Here is an 18,189-nt window from a genome sequence, read left to right on the forward strand (position 1 = left end):
TTTTTTGTCACTTTCTCTTTTTCCTTGTCCATTTTAATAGCATCGTCGGCAGGTGGTCCCGTGGACGTCGCTGTGCCCGTAGATACGAGGACTTACTCGGCTTCCTCCCCACAACAGTTGCATAGCTCGCGTGACTGCAGTCCAATGCGGCGGAAGAGCTCATGCACACACACACACACATACAAACATGTATGTATAACTTGGGCGAGAAATTTAGCTAATACCGCTCCATTTTTCGCGGCTGGCGAAGGGCGGCGAGGAAGGCCTCTTTTGTGGCTACTTGCTTCTTCTCTTGGACCTTGTCTGCTGTCATGTGCTTCTCCTCCGTTTCAACCACCACACCTGCCTTGCGCGCCTGCGCGAGAGAGTTAAAGAGGCGCACCACACCCGCTGTGGCGACGTTGCGCAGACGGTACTCGTAGTCGTGGCGGTTCTGGTGGGGCAGCAGGCGGTTGTGGCTCTGGTCCTTGACGGCGCGGTGCAGCAGTTTGAGCCCCATCGCCTCCGCGGGTGTGCGCTCGGCGGCGACTTCGGTCTTTGGCACCAGCCTCTCCGTCCGCGCCCCGACGATCTCTATGGCGGCCTTGCCAACCGGCTTTTGCGCCGCCGCCGCCGCCGCCGCGGGGCGCGCGGAAATTTTAACCTGCGGCTTTTTGCCAGCCGCCGCCTCCCCCGCGTCGTGTGCGGCGGCGCCCGTCAGCTCCGCGATGCGCTGCTGCAGGCCCTCCGAGGAGAGTTTGGGGACCCGCCTCACTAACGCCACCGTCTGCTTCCCCTTCGCCTTCCGCGCCGCCCGCGTCTTTTGCGGCCGCGACAACTTCCCCACCGCGCCGCGGAAACGCCCAGCCATCACGCCCGTCTCCTTCGCTTGTCGTTTAGCGTAACTCCTCTCGGCTCCCCACCGCACTCATTCAGCGAGGGGGAGGCGTGAGCCGGGCATCACCCCCACATACGAAGAGAAGCAGAGAGAGAGAGAGAGAGAGAGAAAGGCAAAAATGTGTGATGCATACAAGCAACGCAAAGGGCGCACGCAACGAGTGGAAAAAGGCACCACGTGGGGTGGCTGGCTGGGGAAGAGAAGCAAAGTTAAACTTCATTAAAGCAGCACACACACACAGAGATAGCTAGAGAGAGAGAGAGAGATTTATATAGATAGGGAGGCGTAAATGCATGCGCACTTTACAGAGTACTGCTTTTTTTTTTGCCGCTTTCCCTCTTATTAGCGTTTCCCTCCATTAAGCGTGATAGAAAAGTTATGTTTTATTTTTCTTTTTCACTTTAGGTTCACTAGGCTCCCACCCGCTACTTTTATGGCCCGCATATTCAACTACACACGCACACAGAAAGAGAAAGATAGTGGGGGAGAAAAAAAGGGTCTGCGCCCCATACACACGGGAGTTCTATTTTCCCTCGCTCTGCCTTACGGTTGAAGACCCAGCGCTGCATGTCGTTGGCTTCTTCCTCCGCAGCGTGCGTGTGTGTGTGTCGGGAGAGAGAGAATGATGGCCCTCGTGGGCCTCTCATACTTCCCCAGCAGAGACAAGGAAAAAAAGCTCCTGTGAGGCCAGCCAGCGCGTTAGTAGCGCCGCTGGACACGACGGGCACCGCCACCGTTATAACCACTGCGGTAGCCGCCGCCGCCGTTGTAACCACCGCGGTAGCCGCCTCCGCCGTTGTAACCACCGCGGTAGCCGCCGCCGCCGCCGCCTCCACGGCCGTTAAAGCGGCCTTGGCCGCCACCGCCGCCGCCACGGTTGCCGCTGTTCAGCTCCCGTGCAATGATGGGCGGCAGGGTCTCAATGACGCTGAGTTCCATTCCACGGATGGGGGTTGCGAGGATCTGGTCCGCCGCCTCCTCCGGGACGTCAAAGACGCATCCAGGTGTTTCCTGCAAAAGTGTAATGTCTCTGCATCGCGTGAAGAGGTTGTCGCCGAGGCTGTTGCGGAGAATGCTGCAGAAGACAGGAATAGGCAGGGTGCGCTGCCCCAACATTTGCACCGTTACAGAGCCCTTCGCCCCAGTGATTAGACCACGTCGTGTGATGCTGCTGGTGTAGCCGCTCATAACTGCAATGGCGGAGGCCAGAATCTCCGTCGCATCTGCGTCCTTCAGTAACTCTGCGGCCTGATCCATGAAGAGGTTGGTGGCACCGCGCTCCACCCGCGCCAAGTCCTCCGCAGCGTCTCTTGCGACGGCCTTGAGAATCTCGTCCCGCGTCGGCGCGGGAAGCACCTCAAACTTAATCTTCGCATGCCGTTCAATGCGCTCCACAATGTACTCGTCCTTCGGCTGATGTAAGAGCACGCAGACACCCTTGCGACCAGCGCGGCCTGTCCTACCGGCACGATGAATGAAGGCGTCGATGTCGCTGGGAGGGGCGCACTGGATGACAAGGTCCACCATGGGCAGATCCAAGCCACGGGCCGCCACATCGGTGGCGATGAGAACACCGAACTTGTTGTCCCGAAAACTCTTCATGGTGCTCTCCCGCTGCTCCTGCTGCATGTCGCCATGCAACGACTGAGAGTCCAGCTTGGTGTTATTAATGGACAAATCATGGCAGTCCTTCTTGGTGTTCGTAAAGACAAGCGTGCGACCGTGACGCCCACTATACACCTTTATGAGATCTGCCAGCATGCATGACACCTCACTGAAGTGACACTTGCGGCGGTAAAACTTGATCGTGTTGGCGGCACGCATCGTTCCTTGCCCAACCATGTCAATAAACTCCTTGTTTCGCGAGATGAAGGAGCAGGTGTGAACCCAGTCCGGCACTGTGGCGGAGAACAAGAGGGTCTGATGGCTTGCCTTTTCCTCCGTCGACCCGTTTTGCTCCGCCACCTTCTGTAGGAGGAGCTCAATGTCGTCCTTGAAGCCAATATCCAGCATGTGATCCGCCTCGTCGAGGCAAACCACACTCACACGATCAAAGCGGAGTGTGCCTTTTTCCAAAAAGTCCTTCGCACGCCCCGGCGTCGCCACGACGACGTCCACGCCACTGTAGAGCACCCTCTCCTGCGTGCTGTACGCCACACCGCCGTAGAGTGCGGAGACGACGAATCCCTTACTGATGCCAGCAATGACGTCCCGCACCTGGATGGCCAGTTCGCGGGTGGGGCAGAAAACGACGGCGGCAGGACCGCGTCCCCGCACAGGGGGTTCCTTGCCCTTCGCCATGCGGCTGAGTTTCTCGACGATGGGAATGGCAAAGGCAAGCGTCTTGCCGCTCCCGGTACGCGCCTGCACCAAGACATCAGACCCTTTCATGATCGCCTCGTAGGTGAGAGCCTGGACAGGGAAAAGTGTGGTAATGCCCTGCCTATTGAGGACCTCAACCGTGCTTGGCAGCAGGTCAAAGTCGGAGAAGGGGCGACCGGCCACGTCAGAGCCATTGTTCGGCGTCTCCCCGCCCTCCACGTCATTGCTGCTTGCGTTCTGGTCATGACGAGCCCGCTTCTCCAGTGACGACTTCGCACGCTCGCCTCCTCCGGTCATTTCCTCAGCAGCCCTGCGAGGCATTTGACGCCGCTGCAGCTTCTTCAGCAACTTTGGATGTGTGAGTTCACTCGCTGACGCCCTGAGACGCCGTCCTTCTGTTTGGGCGGGCTTCGCGCGGGCCGTCGTCGTCCGATTGCCGTTCGCGTATCGCCTTCCCTGCCGCTCTGGAGTGTAGCGCCGTATCCGCACACACAAACACACACAGAGACTGAAAAAGAGGAACTTGCGTGGGGGCAAGTGAGTGGCTCTTGCAAAGGCGTAGAAACAACAACAACAAAAAAAAAATCTGCCGGCTACTACCCTTAAATTTACCCTTGCTGTATTCGCGTCGCCCTTTTGAAATGTTTGCTCGTCGGGTTCCTGCTGCTCCTCCAAGTCTCGTAGCGGCCCTGCGCGGCTCAGCCGGGGCGGCAACACACCGGGCAGGCAGAAACAGAGAAGAGAAGAAACGCGAAGCGGAGGAGAGGCCGCGGGAGGCGGACAGGATGGCTCAAAAACAACAACGACAAGAACAACCGAAACGGTCCCCCCCCCGGACAACGCACACACGCACAAAGCAAAGTAATGAGAGGATGCAAATCGCACAAAAGCGAGTACAGTAGAAATATATATGCAGACAGAGAGGGAGAGGCACGACGGCCGGGGCCACGGGAACAAACCAAAAAGGAAACATCCACGACGCCGCGTACTCCCCCCGTCCATAGACACAGCCACACCAATCACGACATCTATATCTATGTATAGATAGCCGGGCACATAGATTGTTATATATATATATATATATGTATGGGAAGAAGGAAATACGGGAGAAACGGAGAACGCACACATACACACACACGAGAGAGAGAGAGAGAGAGAAATATAGAGAAAGGAATGCAGTACACGAAAGAGAGAAAACCAGGGTCGGAGGACTCATGATATAAAAAGGTATGAAACACAGGAAATGGTGATATGAACGCAGCCAGCTACGCCTTTTTTTTCTTTTTAAATCATTGTTCGCTTAAAAAAAAATATTTTACTTTCTTTTGCTTTGGTATTCCTCTCACACCTCTTGTGCTGCTCAATATACGTACATGCTCCTTTGGCCTTTGCCTTTCCATGCACTCGCCTTTTGTCGCGTGTGGGTGAGTGGAGGGCTATTTCTTGTGAGTTTTTTTTTCTTTTTGGGGTTTGTGCACGACTGATGCGTATGCTTAGGCACACACACACACACACACACACATGTATATATATATATGTACGTGTGCGGGTGTGCCACATCGCTGCCGCTGAACGCTTTCGCCTCCTTTTCCCCTTTCGCTTCCTCTCTCTCGCTCCTTCCTTCTTTTTTTTTCTTTTCTTTCTCTTTTGCACCCTACGGGCAGAAGCCAAAGTATGAGGTCACAGAAGACCGGGATGTACCGAATGGGACACTAATGCAGCGGCCACCGACGGCGGCGCCGTTGTTGTCGTACATGGCGTTCTCCGGCGGCTTCATGGCGTCAAACGCCAGCTTCATGTATTCCCGATCTCCCATGAGTTCAGGCATCTTCCAGCCCTCCCCTTCCAACGCACCGCTACCGCCGTCACCGCCGACGCCGACGCCAACCTCCTCTGCCACTTCTGGATGGAACCAGTCGAACTGAAGCGCCTCCCGCGCCCGTGGCCGCTTTGCGGGGTCAAAGAAAAGGAGCGCCTTGGTGAGCTCAATGGCCTCGTGCGGCAAACTGCTCCATCGCGCCTCGGCGAAGGGGGCCCCGGCCTCCATCTCCTTGACAAGCTGCAGCTTGTTCCCGCAGTGACGGAAGGGAAGCTTGCCGACCAGCATGACGTACAAGATGGTGCCTACGGCGTAGACGTCCATGCGGGCGAGGAGGTCCGGCGTGGTGGCGAGTTGCCCGCCGCTCTGCGTGAGGCTCTTCACCGTCTCGGGCGCCGCGTAGTTCAGCGTCCCGCACGGTGTGGCAATGAGCGGGCTGTCGCAGTGGGAGTCGAGCGACTCCGCGCTGGTGGACTCCGGCAGGGCGTGCAGTGAGAACCGTGCGCCTCCCAAGCGTCGGCGTCCGGCGCTCTTGCGCGCGAGCGATCGCGCGAGGCCGAAGTCCACCAGCGTCACGTGAAACTCCTCGCTTCCCGTGGACGTTACTAATATATTTTCCGGTTTTACGTCGCGGTGCACGACGCCAACGACGTTGTGGAGGTAGTCCAGGGCCTCCAGTAGCTGCTGCGTCACGAATCGCACCTGCGCCTCCGTAAAGACCGTGTCGCGGAGGGCCTTAAAGAGCTCCGCCCCGTCCACGTAGTTCATGACAATCACAACATGGAGCGGGGTTTGAAAGCAGTCCAGCAGGCGCACGCAGTTCTTGTGGTTTATCCGACGCAGCACCTCCACCTCGTTGATGACGTCCAGCCGCATCTTTTCAGAGGTGAGGTCGCGCTTGTTGAACACCTTCAGCGCGACCGCGTCACCCTTCCGCAGTCCCGCCACGTCCACAAGGCCCACGGCCTTAAAGACCGAGGCGAACGTCCCACGCCCAATAAAGTCGTAGATGTCGTCCGTCTCGTACAGCTGGTTGATGTGCCGCTCCTCACGGAAGGGAAAAAGCGACATTTTGCGCGGCGGAGGGAGGGGGAAGGGGGTGTGGGGCGCGGTCGCACCTTCAATTCCTGCGCGGGGCGTGCACCACGCGTGTGTGCAGCAGACGGAAGAAAGCAGCAAAAATTAAAAAAGAAAAGAAAAGGAAAAAAGGGAAGCAATAACTGCGGCAGCAGTTACAAATCAACGCCCACGGCAGAAGCAAGAGAAGAGAAGGGAGCTCAGACCAAAGCAGCCTCAGGGGGAGAACATTCATTCACACACGCACACACAAACAGGCACAGGCAGACGACTACCCCTATGGGTGTTTTTATTGTGGTTTTTTTTTTCGTTTTGCTTCGTGGGTGAATGAAAGAAGCGGGATGCCCGTCGACACGGCTGTACATTTCTAAGCCTCGCTCTCCACAGCAGTGAGGCAAACAAGCAAACACACACACACACACCCCACCACTCACACAAGCACATACACGTGGAGGGATAGATAAAGCGAGAGGCTGGAAGCGAGTGAGAAAATGCGGCATGGCAAAGCTGCCTGGAGAAAGTTAAGGCAAAGGGAAGGAAACCACTGCCCCTTAACTCTGCGCTGTGTGCGCAGTGCCCATCCCACCATCTGTCACAAGTCCCACGGTCTGCGGCGAAGGCAGTGTTTGACGCCCTAACCCCAACCCATCCCCATCCCGCAACACACATGCGTGAAAGCGATGTCCGTTACGTCAAGGACTTCCAAAGGAGCACAGCCATTTGCCCCCACGTGATGTAAATGTACCCCTTCGTCTCGTGCGTCACAAATGAGCCAAAGTTCTTGCCAACAACGCAGTGCCACACGCCCTTGTACTTCTTCTGAAACTCCCGCTTGACAAAGGAGGCCATGGCGTACTCCAGTGTCTCTGTTTCAAAGGCCTGGATAACGAGATTGCGCGCGTCCTCCTGCATGTCCTTCGTCATATCCGCATTGAAGTTAAAATCCGCTAACTTTGTCATTTTCGCTTTCTTCCCCGCCCCCTCGCTTTCTTTTGCTTCGTTGCTCGGTCTGTATACCTGTGTGTGGGTGTGTTTGTGTGCTACACTCACTACCAGGCACAGCTGACGCGACACCTAAGCCAACAACACACATTCAGGAAGTGCAGAATTGCAAGTCATGGAATAATTATGCATGTGGCATGATGAAAAAAGAGCCACACGCGCGGAGGGAGGGAGGGAGACATAGAACCAACACAAAAAAAGACCAATATATGAACAAAAAAGAAACGCCGCAGACGACAACGTACATAACGCCTTGTAATGTTTACGTACATATGTTTGCTGTGCACGCTTGCGTGTGCGTGGGGAATGCTTGCGAGTTTTCTTTGCACGATCAATATATATATATACATATATATATATATATATATATATATATATGTAGCACTGATATTATGGGCTCTGCATACTCACCTCATACGTGCCCAGACAAGCTCAGACACATGACACTAGCAGAGAGAAGGATAGAGAAAAGTTTTGGCTCGGGGAAGATACCCCTGCTTTGCCGATACATACGTTGATTCTCCCGTACCGGGCAACCGCCGACGCACACACACACACGCACTTGCGCACACTATATTCCTCCCTCTTTTTTTCCCTCTCTCTCACACATACACAAAAAGCTTATCTCCCCGCCCGCCCCTTCGCCTTCGTTGCATATATTTTTTCCGCCGTTCCTTTTTGTTGTTGTTTTTTTTCCATTTTGGGGGAGGGGAGGGGAGGGAGGGGGAGGGGGGGGGGGGGTTTGACATATTCCTCCCCTTCTCGTTACGTTATTTGCCTTGTGTGCGTGTATATGGCCGCCTCAACTGTAGTTGCTTCGCTCGTTCTTATCCTCCCTTCGCTCGCCGCTCGGGGGAAGGCGCATGTGTGCCTGTATGTATGTATGTAGAGTGTGTGTGTTTAGGCTGTGAGGGAATTATTTCGAGAAGTCCTCCATTGAGCTTTTCCTTACTCCCGCCCATGCCAGATGCCGGCCACTGGCGCCCACCCTCGCACGGAGCTCTCGAAAATCAGATGCATCCAAGTACGTATATATGTATATATATATACATATATAATGCGGACTGCGGCATGCACGTGCACGTATGCAAGGGGCCATGCTTGACTGCGTTGCCTGCTGGCCTCTCCTTGTTTGTTTTGAAGTGCGCCTCGCACTCGCTCTCATGGACCGGCAGCCTTGCGGTCCTTTACGACTGCATCCACCAGTGACAGCACCGCCGCCTTTATCTCGCGCACCTCACGCGACAGCTCTACAAGGGCTTGCTGCGAGTACTCCTGCCTCCGCGAAAGCGACACGACTGCCTCCGCGAGTGTAGTGTTCTGCCGCGTGAGTGCCCGATTCGAGGCCGCAAGGGCGGCGTTGCGCTTCGTCAGCGCCTCGTTGTCGCCCACGAGTTGCCGGTTCGCCCGCAGCAGCCGCTCAGTGTGCAGCGTCGCCCTCCGCATCGCGGCCGCCAGCCTACACGCGTCGCCCGCGCTGGACGCGGCGGTGGAGACGTCGTCGGCGCCCCGCAGCACCTCTTCTACCACCGCCGCGTCGCTCTCGTCGTCTTCGTCGTCGTCGTCGTCGTCGTCGTCGTCGTCGCACGTGGCGCCGCCCGGCTTGCCGACGCTCCACTCCGGCCGCGCCCCCACGCCCAGCTCGAACTCCTGGCCGTGGTCTACAAAACTGCCCTCGCTGCTTTGGGCGTCCATGGCCACCGCACCACCGCCACCTCCCCCCTGTTCTCAGCCCCCCGCCGCCGCACAACGAGGCCGCCCAAAAGAGAGAGAGAAAGAGAGAACGCGCGCGAGCGAAAACAGCAAGATAAAAATAAAAGACAAGAAAAAAAATTTAGTGGGGTGGGGGGTGGGGGCAAGAGACGCGTGTGGAGGGTTGAGTGGCCCGCAGCAACAGGCAGAGGCACGCATGCAGTGCAGGCGCAGTTAGTAACGAAACAGTTTCCTTGCGGCCCTCGCCACGCAGCTGAAAACGACGGCCCTCCTCCCCCAGGGGGGCTGCGGTGAGGCCAGAGGCACGGCAAACAACTAAAACAAAAACAAAACAAAGGTGGGTGCGGGGAGTTGCAAGAAAGAAATGCAGCAAAAGAAAAGGGAAGCACACTTCGCCTCACTCTTCTCACGCAAGTAGATAAGGCCACCATAACACATGTTTCGTGTGTTTACAGAAATTTGGTGTGCCGCCTTTTTTTGTTTTTGTTTTTCGCGTTAGGGTCACTTTAATTCACTCAGGCAACGTAGTGCCGCTGGCGCTCACACGCACCCCACTTCGCTGCATGCACTTGCCTACCATCTCACAAAGTCTACTCCCGCCTCCATTCCAGGCGGACAGATGCAGGGAAGAGAGAAAAGACGCCGACACAGACAATAAAATATTTAAAAAAAAAAAGACAAAATGACACGCTCTGGGCAGGGGTTCAGCCACTCGCCACAGGTTTCATCGCTTCTTCTCTCGCCTACGGGTGCTACTGTGCCGAGGTCCCGCCGTTAATCAAACCCTGGGCGGTGTTGAACAGGTTGACCGGCGACTTCCCGTCCGTGATGAGGTAACCCTTGAGGCCTAGGCCCCCAAGCAGCTTGGCCTGCATCTCCGGCCCGGCCTGCGCCACCGCCACAATCGTCTCACGCCCAATGGCGGCCACCATGCGCCGCACCCGCTCGGCCTCGGTTTCCGCCAACTGGCGCGCCTTTATGATTTCAATTTCGTTCTGCCGCTTCGTAAACTCCAGTTCTAGGTCCAGTTTTTGCTTCTGTCTCCGCAGCTCCGCCTCGGCTGTGATGCGGTAGGCCTTCGCCCGCATCTCCGCCTGCTTTAACTCGGACTCCACCTCGATCAGAAGCGACTCCGCCTTGGCCTTGGCCTCCGCCACGGACTGCCCGCTCGCCTGCACCGCCTCGCTTTGCGCCTGCAGCTCCAACCACCGCGTTTTTGTCCGCTCCACCTCGATCTTGTCGAGCAGCTTCTGCCGCTCTAGCCTCCCCCGCGCCTCCTGGTCCTTGCGCTCCTTTCCGTGGCGTGCGGCGGCCTCCTGGGACTTGGTCGTGATCTCAATCGCAAGCTGCACCGACTTCTGCAGGCTGTCCCGCGTCTTGGCGTCTGTCGGCTCCACGGACTGGATGTCAATGTTCGTCACCACCAGGTTGTTTGCCGTAAACAGCAGCGAGTTCTTCACCTCACCGTTCTCCCCGTGCCCAAAGACGGCCTCACGAATAATCCTTGAGGAGTTACGGTGAAAGGAGTCGAAGTCCTCCGCCGCCACCGCGCCACGAACACGCGAGGCGATCGTCTTACAGCAGTCCCCAATAAAATCCGGCACGGAGAATATCTTGGAGTCCGGCTCCTCACGGTTGACGTCAAAGTGCCAATTGTAGGAGAGATCCAGCTCTAGGCGGGCGTGGTCCGAGGTCTCCACGACGACGCGATCGCTCGAGAAGCGTGGGCCCAGTAAAAGCTGCAGAGTGTGTAGCGCATCGGGCGCCTTTGGCTTTCCTCCACTGAGTGACAGCACCGTGAACTCCTCGTCAGGGGACAGCACAACCAGGTTTGGCCCAAGCACCACACGGAGTTTCTTCTGATTATAGTCGTAGATTTGTACCGCGGCGTTGTGTTGGACGTTGAAGCGAACAACGGAATGCCGCACACGTGTGGTGGCAATCGGCACATTTTCTTCCCTTTGCTTCGAGCACCCGTTCGGCGAGGAGAGCAGCATCTCCACCTCTGGTGAGAGATGCTTCTCCCACAGCACCTCGTTCTCGTTCAGCATGTAGGGCTCCCCCATCACGACCCGCACCACCCCTGTGGTGGTGTCCATGACGTAGATGCCCTCGTTCTTGTCCAGCGCGATGACGCTCCGCTGCTCCAGAATACGCACATTCACGTCAGGGATGTACTCGGCGGGGCCGTGCAGCATCCACTTTTCCCCAGGGCGTCGAAGCTGTCCGTGATCGTCAAAGGAGTCAACCGCCTGAAGCAAGAGCGCCTGATCTTTGCCAACCACCTTCATCGACTGCACCTCGCCAATCATTTTCTCGTAGGGGCGCAGGAAAAAGCTGCACTCCCCTCTGCGTACTTCCCTTCGTCCGAACTGGTTCACGCCATCCGTGCCAAGCGGATCCTCGACGATGCAGTACTCCTTTGCACTCAACACAGTCGCCTTGACCACGCCGACGACCTTCTCGTGTACGTCAGGAATGTGCACTGAAGCGTCCGCCTTGGTCACCAGCCACTTGTCCCCGGCATTCCGTGTTTTTCCGTAAACGTCCGTGAAGGTGGCGAGCGCCTCAAGCTGGAGGGCCTTTGCGTTGGTAAGCGCAATGCCCTCCACGGTGCCGACGACTTCTTCCTCCACAGCCGGCAGGTAGGCGCCAACGCTTTTTACCATCCACAGTTCCCCCGCCTCCCGCGGCACACCGTCGCGGTCCGTGAACTTCACCTTGGCACAGAGGTGCAGCGCCGTGTTGGGGCTGATGATCTGCGCCTGGACCTCGCGCATCACCTCCACCTCGACGCGCGGCACGTACGTCTGCGGCCCCTCCACCAACCACTCCATCCCCGCCCGCCTTGCGACGTCGTGCTCGTCGGTAAAATCGCGGAGGCAGCGCACGTGGTAGCCCGTGTTGGCGGGAATCACCTTCAGCTTAAAGAGCCACTCCTCGTTTTCCTGCTTCAGCACCTCCCCCGGCTCCAGCGCAAACGGCTGCTGCTCAAAGCGAATCTCCTCCTCCCCCATGCGCAGCATCACACTGGAGTTCGCCCCAAGCACGGGAGCCCCAGACGCGTCCCGCACGCAAGGATTCTGGATGACGCAATAGCACCGCGGTGGCACAACCACGCAGGGCCGCGGGGAAAACAGACACCGTTCGTGTTCCTGGCGCGTGTACACCAGCGGCCCCAGCAGACATCGCGTAACGTTTGTGTTGTTGTCCAGCAAATGCACATAGTTGTTCCTCTTAATGCGTATAACGCAGGCTCCACTTTCCGCTTCGTTGCTTCTGCCCTGCCCCGGTTGGTCCATACTTCTGTCAATACACACACACACACGCACGCCTGTGCAGTGGTTTCTGACAGTAACGGTACGCAAGTAATACCAATAATACTACTAATAAACGCTTTGAAGTACGGCTCCGTCACACCTCCTAGAGATTTATCCTTTGGTTTGCGTTTTCTGTGTCACTCGTATGGATGATTGCTACCTCGGCGCCAGGGCGGCGACACAGAGAGGGAGAGGGAGAAAAAACGAAAAGGGCAGAAGAAACCAGCAACCCAAGAGCGTGAGTGCAAGAGGAGGGGACGGAAAAGCAGGATCAAAAAGCAATGAACGCCGTCGCTCATGCCGCCCGCAAGCAACGCGTGTCCCCCGCCATTCCTTTCCCACTCGCATTCCTCGTCCTTCGACGAAGAAAAAGAAAAAGAAAGATTTATGCTGTTCTGCAGCAGGACAGCATCAAGCGTATCTGAAGCGTCTTGTGGAGAGGGAAGCCGTCTCGCGCTCGCTCTGTCCCTCTCTCTCACACACACGCAGCCACGGACGCAGCGAGGGAAAAAGAAGGACGGCGGGAAGGCATACACGCACTCTCGTGTAAGAGGGGAGCTCAGAGAATTAAAAAAAAAACATACCAAACACAGTAGCAGGAACAATAACAGACAAAAACAACAACAAGAACAAAAAAAACATCTATCAAATTGTTCAATCCGGGCCTCACAGAAGTGTGAGGCCCCGGCTCAGGAGTGCAGAGCACAGATGACGCCTCACCGCTGTCCATGGTATCGCCCAATTCAGGAGGGGATCCGTTGTCATGAATGGTTGCGTGGAATAGACTGCAGTTTCCTGTAGAGCCGTTGGATCAGCTGATCACGTTCCCGCAGCTCGCTCTGAAGCTGGTCCGTCTTCTCCGCGAGGCTCTTGCGCATCTCGGCAAGTTGCTTGTCATAATGCGTCTGCATGAGCTCTGAATGCGTCTGCAGCTCCTCCACTCGGGCGGCCGTAGATGCATGCTGAAGGCAGTAGTCCTTCAAGCCACGAGTCTGGATCGCCAGCTCCTCCTGCAGCTCATCCATGCTACGGAGGTCCACGCGGAGGTCGGCAGCGCGGGCGGCAACCTTCTCCATCACACCGTATAAGTCGTTCATCAACGCCACCATCTCGCTGGGCGGAAGCAGGTGAAAGTACGACTTCGCCTCCCGCGTGCGGTGCAGGAGGGCATGTATGGCGCGGTCCACCGCCGCCAGTTCCTCACTTGCCACTTCGACCGCCTCCTTCAGCGAGGCCCGTCGCGCCTCCACGCCCTCAATTTCATCGGAAAGCATCGACCGTCGCATGTTCCCAAAAATTGTGAGATCCAAGGCATCCTCCTCCAGCAGGCCTTGAAAGGGGCGGCCCAGCAGCTGCTGCGGGATGATCTGGCGAAGCTGAAGCTTCTCCTTCTCATACGAGTTCGTCTCCTTGTTGAAGGAAACAATGGGCTTTTCCCCGAGCTCCCGGACCCTAACAGGACCCAGCTCATGCAGCTCTGCACTACACATTTCCCAAACAGGCCCTGTCACAATTACTTGACCTCCTTGTGCGAGGGAGCAAACGTGAATGACCTGCGAAACTGCACGACCGTAGTAATGACATCGGTATGAATCTCCACACGGGATGGCGGTTGGCTCCACAAACGCATCGCCAGTGTGAATTGCCATAGACAAACGCAATCCACGATACATCACGTTATTCCCTTCATCAAGCTCCTCCTTGCCCCATGCACTTCGCAATAGAGACTGCGGCCACGGCAAACTCATCAGCCAACATTGTGACTCTACACAAAAACGACAGGCGGCGACAGGATCGGCAAAGGCCAGCAACATGGATGCCCCGTCACTGTAGCATTCGTAGGCCCCATACTGGGTCATTTTAGGACGCAGTACGGAATTCATCAGGGAGACCGCGGTTCGAGCCAGCTCAGCGTCTTCAGCCCACAGTTGTCGTCCCCTACAGACAAAGAGGCATACAAAGATGGCACACTTTTGCGGGGGAGCCACTAGTCCCGAATTGGCAACCGCGTCATTAAGATCGTCGCTAAAAAAATGCAGGCGGGAAATGACGCCACTAAGTGACTGTCCAGCCTCCATACACTTTGTTTCAATCTCCTGGAACGCCCGTGAGAGGCGCTTTTGTTTGTTGGCCAACTCCTCTAAAGCCTCTATGGATGCCGACCCTGTGGGAGCGCGATCCTCTCCCTCCGCTGGATGCATAAGCTTTAGCTGCAGCAGGCGATATACAATGCGCTCCACCGTTACCTTGGCATTCGGATCCTCCATGAGGCATCGCGGGGCATACAAAGCAGGGGATTCGTGCAGCTCTGGATCATGCGGTTCCACGGCCCGCTCCGGTCTAGACTCTATAAACTTTGTGTAAAACTGATCAAGCAGGCGAAGAACGTAAGTGTTCCACTGCTTTAATCGCTCCAGCACAGACTCGCGGTCCGCCAAAGCCACAACCAACCGTTCAGTAGCGTGGCTTGCCTCCTTCAAAGCAGCGCTGCGCTCCTCCGCGAGTCGCTTGTTCGCCGCCTCCAGTCTTTCTCGCACATCATCGACGCGTTTCTCAGCTTCACGAAGGCGCTCCTTGTAGTCTGTTTCAATTCGTTTTGTGAGGTTATTGGCCCGTGCCACTTCCTCCGCACGGCGCTCCTCAGCCGCCAGGCCTTGACTCTGAAGAGCCTGAAGCTCATTTTTGAGCTGCTCCACCCGAGTTTTGCATAAACTCTCCACGTACTCCAGCTCCCGTGCCGCGGCCTTCTTGACATCGTCGACTTGCTGCTGGTAAATCCTGGTGAGCTCGCCGCAGCGTTCGCTCAGCAGACGCTTCTCAGTCTTCAGTTGTAGGAGCTCCTTCTCGTGCTGGGACTTCAGCAGTCGCAGCTGATGCTCCGTGGAGGCCTTTACCTCCTCCTTTTCCTCCTTCGTTGTCTTCAGCGCCGCCTCGAGCCGCTCCACCTCCTTCTGCATCTCAGCCAACTTCCCCTTCGCCCGCTCATCGGCGGCAAACTCCACATACTTTGCGTCGTGCTTTGCGTTACCAAGCTGCGTTCGCAGGCTGGAGCACTTGCGCAGGAGTTCCTCAATCTCCTTTTCTTTCAGCGCCAACGTTGCCGCGCTGCGCTGCGCCGCCGACGTTCGCCACGGGCGCTCCAAGTCCGGCCGGTGGAAGAGCTCCTCCCCCCGCTGCACACCCGTCAAAGTCTTAAGGTACGTGCCAGGGACGCGGTCGGCGGCGTACACGCCCGTCGTTGCGGCAGCGCCAGGCGTCGGTGGCGTTTCCAACCCGTTAGGCGGTGGAACAACATCCTCCATGGGCGCTGCTTCCCCACCTACTGCCCCAAGCCGCCCCTCCTCCTCTTCCTCCCCTTGCGCTTGTTTCTGTAGTTATAGTAATGGACCGAGACGCGTATCTATCTAACGCTACGTATGCGACGTGACGGGGCGTGTGTGGCTGTCGGTGACCGTACTTACTCTACGCCTCTCGGTTTCTTGGCGTATTTGCGGGGGCGGTGGTGGCTTTCCGCTTGGCCTGTGCTCCCGCGCGTATTCCCTCGCCTCCTCCTCCCGGCTCTGGCACCGCACGCAGCCCCTAAAGCCCACAACCTCGTGAGCAAACAAACAAGCGCAGAAACGTGCAACAGCAATGGGGGAGTAAAGCGGCCAAGTGTGTTGCCAGAGCAAAAATCATGAAGGAAACAGAAAACAAAAGCAAAAAAAAAAAAGGATGGGTGGGGAGGGAAGGTGTAAAGTACATTTAAATTTACATTGCTCTTCCCCCCTCCCCTGCCCTCCAACTCACCCATCCTCTTGCATGCATAGAAGCAAATACTGGAGCTTTTTTTGTTGTTGTGTGTAAAAACAAGGGAAGTAGGCCAAATGCTTAGACTTTGCACACACACACACGTGCACACAGGCATGCAAGAATAGACAAAAGATACGTACAGGCAACCACCCGCGACTTCTGCAACGTCAGCCGAGTTTAATTCATGCAACAACTCCTCCACCCACGCCAAAGTGAGGTGTGGCGCACACAAACAACTATAAATACATGCCTGTATGCCATTTTAATATCCTTCCTGTGTTCTCTGCTTCGGTCTCTTCAGCAAATACTTCCTTGCTCGCCCCTATACATTGTAAATTCTCTCTTTTTCTCCCTCTCTCGTTATCCTTTTTTTTTTGCTCACTTCTCCCTTCCACGCACGCATACATGCATAAACATCTATGTGTGTATGTATGTATATACGTACGCGTGTCAGGTGGTGTTGGCTTCAATGATTACATCTCGTACGGGATAAAGTGGATCTCCAGCGTCTTCTTGAGCCGTGCGACCTCGTCCTCGACGGACCGCACCTCTTCACGGCGCCGCGCCTCCGAGCGGCGTAGGTCCTCCTGCAGTGCCTCGATCACTTCTTCCTGATTTGCAATGCGGGCCTTGAGATGGGTTTCGTTCTCCAGGGCCAACTGCTCTCGCACCTCCATCTCCCGCGTCAGCTCGCCGACCTTCTCGCTGAGAATCGCAATGGTGCCCTCGTACGTCGTCACCTCCCCCTCGATGGTCCTACGGTGCGGAATAAAGTGCGCGTCCAGCAGGTTGCAGAGACGCTTGATCTCCTCGTCCTTTGCCGCCGTCACCACCTCCAGGCTCCGCTGCGCGTCCTGTAGCGCCGTCTGGAGGTGAAACGTCGTCGACTTCAGCACCGCGACCTCCGACATGAGCTGCGCCTCCCGCTCCTTGGCGGCATCATGTTTCTGCGAGAGGCTGCTGCGCACCGCATCGAGCTCCTTCTCCTTCTCCCTCGTCTCGTCAAAGTTTCGCGACAGCTCCGTCTCATGCAGCTTCTGCTCGTGTAGTAGCTTCTGCTGTAGCTGGGAAATGATGGTCCGGTTATTTGAAACTTGAGCATTGAGAAAGGTGATCTTGTCGAACGTCTCCCGTTCCTTGCGCCGCAGCAAAAGCTCCAGCTCCTCCATGCGCTTTTGGCTGGCCTCTAGGTCAACAAGGGTGTTCTGCAGCTCCCCCTCGAGACTCGCCCTGGTGGTTTGCGTGGCCTCCGCCTCCTGCGACGCCCGCTCCTGCAGGGCCTGTAGCTCTGCGACCAAATAAGCGGAGTCGCTCCTGACCTGCTCTAGTTGTTGCCGGTACTCGCGCAGAACGACGTCGGATTTGAGTTTCACCTCGGCATTTTCACTGTTCAGGGCCTCAACCTCGTCCCGTAGCTTTGCACACCTCGTCTCTAGTTGCAGCACCTCCTCCTTTGCCATGCCGAGGCGCCGGCGCTCCTCCTCAAACCGCTCTTCGTACCGGCGTTTATTTTCATCGAGCTGGGCGTTGAGCAGTTGCATGAGGGTCACATTTTTTCGATCGTCTGCCTCACGCGCCTCCACGACTTCCTGCAGCGATCGATTCATTGCGAGCGCCTTCTCCAGTTCTCGCTGCAGATTCCCAATTTTCGACACCTGCCCGCGTATTTCTGCCTCCTTGTTGTCCAGCGTTTCCTCCATCTTCGCCGCGTACTCGGCGTGCTCCGCCTTGAAGACGCCAAAGTCCGTCCGCACCTCCTCAATTTCGTCGGAGAGTGACTTGATATTCTTGTCAGCCTCCTCGCGCACGCTGCACAGCTTCAGCTCCGCGTTTTGCCTCTCGTGCAGCAGGAGCCGCTGCTTCTCCTCCAGCTCCACACGCAGCAGACTCACCTCGTTAAGCAGCGAGTCCCGCATCAAGACAAGCTGCTCCACCTGACTCTCCGACGCCGCACGCTCGTCACGCAGAGAGGTGGTGAGCTGCTCCACCTTTGCCATGAGCTCCTTCACCTTGCCTTCCTTCTCACGGATGATGCGGGCCTGTTCCTCCTTCCACAAAATGAGACGCTCCTCCTGCTCCTCGCGGTCACGGCGGTCATTTTCACGCTTTTGCAGCTCCTCCGCCTCAGACTCCAGAGCATACAGCTGCTTCAGGCGGAGGGCCTCGGCGCTCTCCTGCTTCTTCCCTCCCTTCTTCTTTCCCTTCTTCGGAGGCATTTGCCGTGCCACGGATTACGCACCCCGGCCTCGAGCTGCGACCCGCGGCCA

At 56.7% G+C, this 18,189-nt stretch overlaps 7 protein-coding genes across 7 annotated transcripts, besides 22 other annotated features; all 7 read right to left on the minus strand.

The window, feature by feature from the left end:
• Positions 1 to 164: 164 nt before the first annotated feature.
• Positions 165 to 188: a microsatellite.
• Positions 189 to 217: 29 nt separating this feature from the next.
• Tco025E_01047 (uncharacterized protein) lies at positions 218 to 850 on the minus strand (the record flags this gene model as incomplete). Its single annotated transcript, XM_029367985.1, has 1 exon — positions 218 to 850. The coding sequence occupies one exon, from the start codon at positions 848 to 850 to the stop codon at positions 218 to 220; it is 633 nt and encodes a 210-aa protein (XP_029231928.1).
• A 105-nt stretch (positions 851 to 955) lies between these two features.
• Positions 956 to 989: a microsatellite.
• A 127-nt stretch (positions 990 to 1,116) lies between these two features.
• Positions 1,117 to 1,143: a microsatellite.
• Positions 1,144 to 1,156: a microsatellite.
• A 420-nt stretch (positions 1,157 to 1,576) lies between these two features.
• On the minus strand, positions 1,577 to 3,520 carry Tco025E_01048 (putative nucleolar RNA helicase II; the record flags this gene model as incomplete). Its single annotated transcript, XM_029367986.1, has 1 exon — positions 1,577 to 3,520. One exon carries the CDS (start codon positions 3,518 to 3,520, stop codon positions 1,577 to 1,579), a length of 1,944 nt encoding a protein of 647 aa, XP_029231929.1.
• A 470-nt stretch (positions 3,521 to 3,990) lies between these two features.
• Positions 3,991 to 4,015: a microsatellite.
• Positions 4,016 to 4,264: 249 nt separating this feature from the next.
• Positions 4,265 to 4,287: a microsatellite.
• A 50-nt stretch (positions 4,288 to 4,337) lies between these two features.
• Positions 4,338 to 4,370: a microsatellite.
• Positions 4,371 to 4,697: 327 nt separating this feature from the next.
• Positions 4,698 to 4,721: a microsatellite.
• A 99-nt stretch (positions 4,722 to 4,820) lies between these two features.
• Positions 4,821 to 4,848: a microsatellite.
• Positions 4,849 to 4,853: 5 nt separating this feature from the next.
• Tco025E_01049 (putative protein kinase) lies at positions 4,854 to 6,089 on the minus strand (the record flags this gene model as incomplete). Its single annotated transcript, XM_029367987.1, has 1 exon — positions 4,854 to 6,089. One exon carries the CDS (start codon positions 6,087 to 6,089, stop codon positions 4,854 to 4,856), a length of 1,236 nt encoding a protein of 411 aa, XP_029231930.1.
• Positions 6,090 to 6,184: 95 nt separating this feature from the next.
• Positions 6,185 to 6,227: a sequence feature (A-rich).
• Positions 6,228 to 6,490: 263 nt separating this feature from the next.
• Positions 6,491 to 6,543: a microsatellite.
• Positions 6,544 to 6,727: 184 nt separating this feature from the next.
• Positions 6,728 to 6,758: a microsatellite.
• A 355-nt stretch (positions 6,759 to 7,113) lies between these two features.
• Positions 7,114 to 7,135: a microsatellite.
• A 296-nt stretch (positions 7,136 to 7,431) lies between these two features.
• Positions 7,432 to 7,475: a microsatellite.
• A 324-nt stretch (positions 7,476 to 7,799) lies between these two features.
• Positions 7,800 to 7,838: a microsatellite.
• Positions 7,839 to 7,961: 123 nt separating this feature from the next.
• Positions 7,962 to 7,997: a microsatellite.
• Positions 7,998 to 8,126: 129 nt separating this feature from the next.
• Positions 8,127 to 8,154: a microsatellite.
• A 104-nt stretch (positions 8,155 to 8,258) lies between these two features.
• Tco025E_01050 (uncharacterized protein) lies at positions 8,259 to 8,792 on the minus strand (the record flags this gene model as incomplete). The annotated part of the gene is made up of 1 exon (XM_029367988.1): positions 8,259 to 8,792. The coding sequence occupies one exon, from the start codon at positions 8,790 to 8,792 to the stop codon at positions 8,259 to 8,261; it is 534 nt and encodes a 177-aa protein (XP_029231931.1).
• Positions 8,793 to 8,861: 69 nt separating this feature from the next.
• Positions 8,862 to 8,880: a microsatellite.
• Positions 8,881 to 8,929: a sequence feature (A-rich).
• Positions 8,930 to 9,562: 633 nt separating this feature from the next.
• On the minus strand, positions 9,563 to 12,112 carry Tco025E_01051 (major vault protein; the record flags this gene model as incomplete). Its single annotated transcript, XM_029367989.1, has 1 exon — positions 9,563 to 12,112. The coding sequence occupies one exon, from the start codon at positions 12,110 to 12,112 to the stop codon at positions 9,563 to 9,565; it is 2,550 nt and encodes an 849-aa protein (XP_029231932.1).
• A 589-nt stretch (positions 12,113 to 12,701) lies between these two features.
• Positions 12,702 to 12,771: a microsatellite.
• A 120-nt stretch (positions 12,772 to 12,891) lies between these two features.
• On the minus strand, positions 12,892 to 15,432 carry Tco025E_01052 (uncharacterized protein; the record flags this gene model as incomplete). The annotated part of the gene is made up of 1 exon (XM_029367990.1): positions 12,892 to 15,432. The coding sequence occupies one exon, from the start codon at positions 15,430 to 15,432 to the stop codon at positions 12,892 to 12,894; it is 2,541 nt and encodes an 846-aa protein (XP_029231933.1).
• A 364-nt stretch (positions 15,433 to 15,796) lies between these two features.
• Positions 15,797 to 15,843: a sequence feature (A-rich).
• Positions 15,844 to 16,337: 494 nt separating this feature from the next.
• Positions 16,338 to 16,366: a microsatellite.
• A 29-nt stretch (positions 16,367 to 16,395) lies between these two features.
• On the minus strand, positions 16,396 to 18,138 carry Tco025E_01053 (paraflagellar rod component Par4; the record flags this gene model as incomplete). The annotated part of the gene is made up of 1 exon (XM_029367991.1): positions 16,396 to 18,138. One exon carries the CDS (start codon positions 18,136 to 18,138, stop codon positions 16,396 to 16,398), a length of 1,743 nt encoding a protein of 580 aa, XP_029231934.1.
• Positions 18,139 to 18,189: the final 51 nt, after the last annotated feature.

The sequence above is a fragment of the Trypanosoma conorhini genome (genome assembly GCF_003719485.1).
Source record: "Trypanosoma conorhini strain 025E chromosome Unknown Tco_14.4_contig_00030, whole genome shotgun sequence".
Lineage (NCBI taxonomy): Eukaryota > Euglenozoa > Kinetoplastea > Trypanosomatida > Trypanosomatidae > Trypanosoma > Trypanosoma conorhini.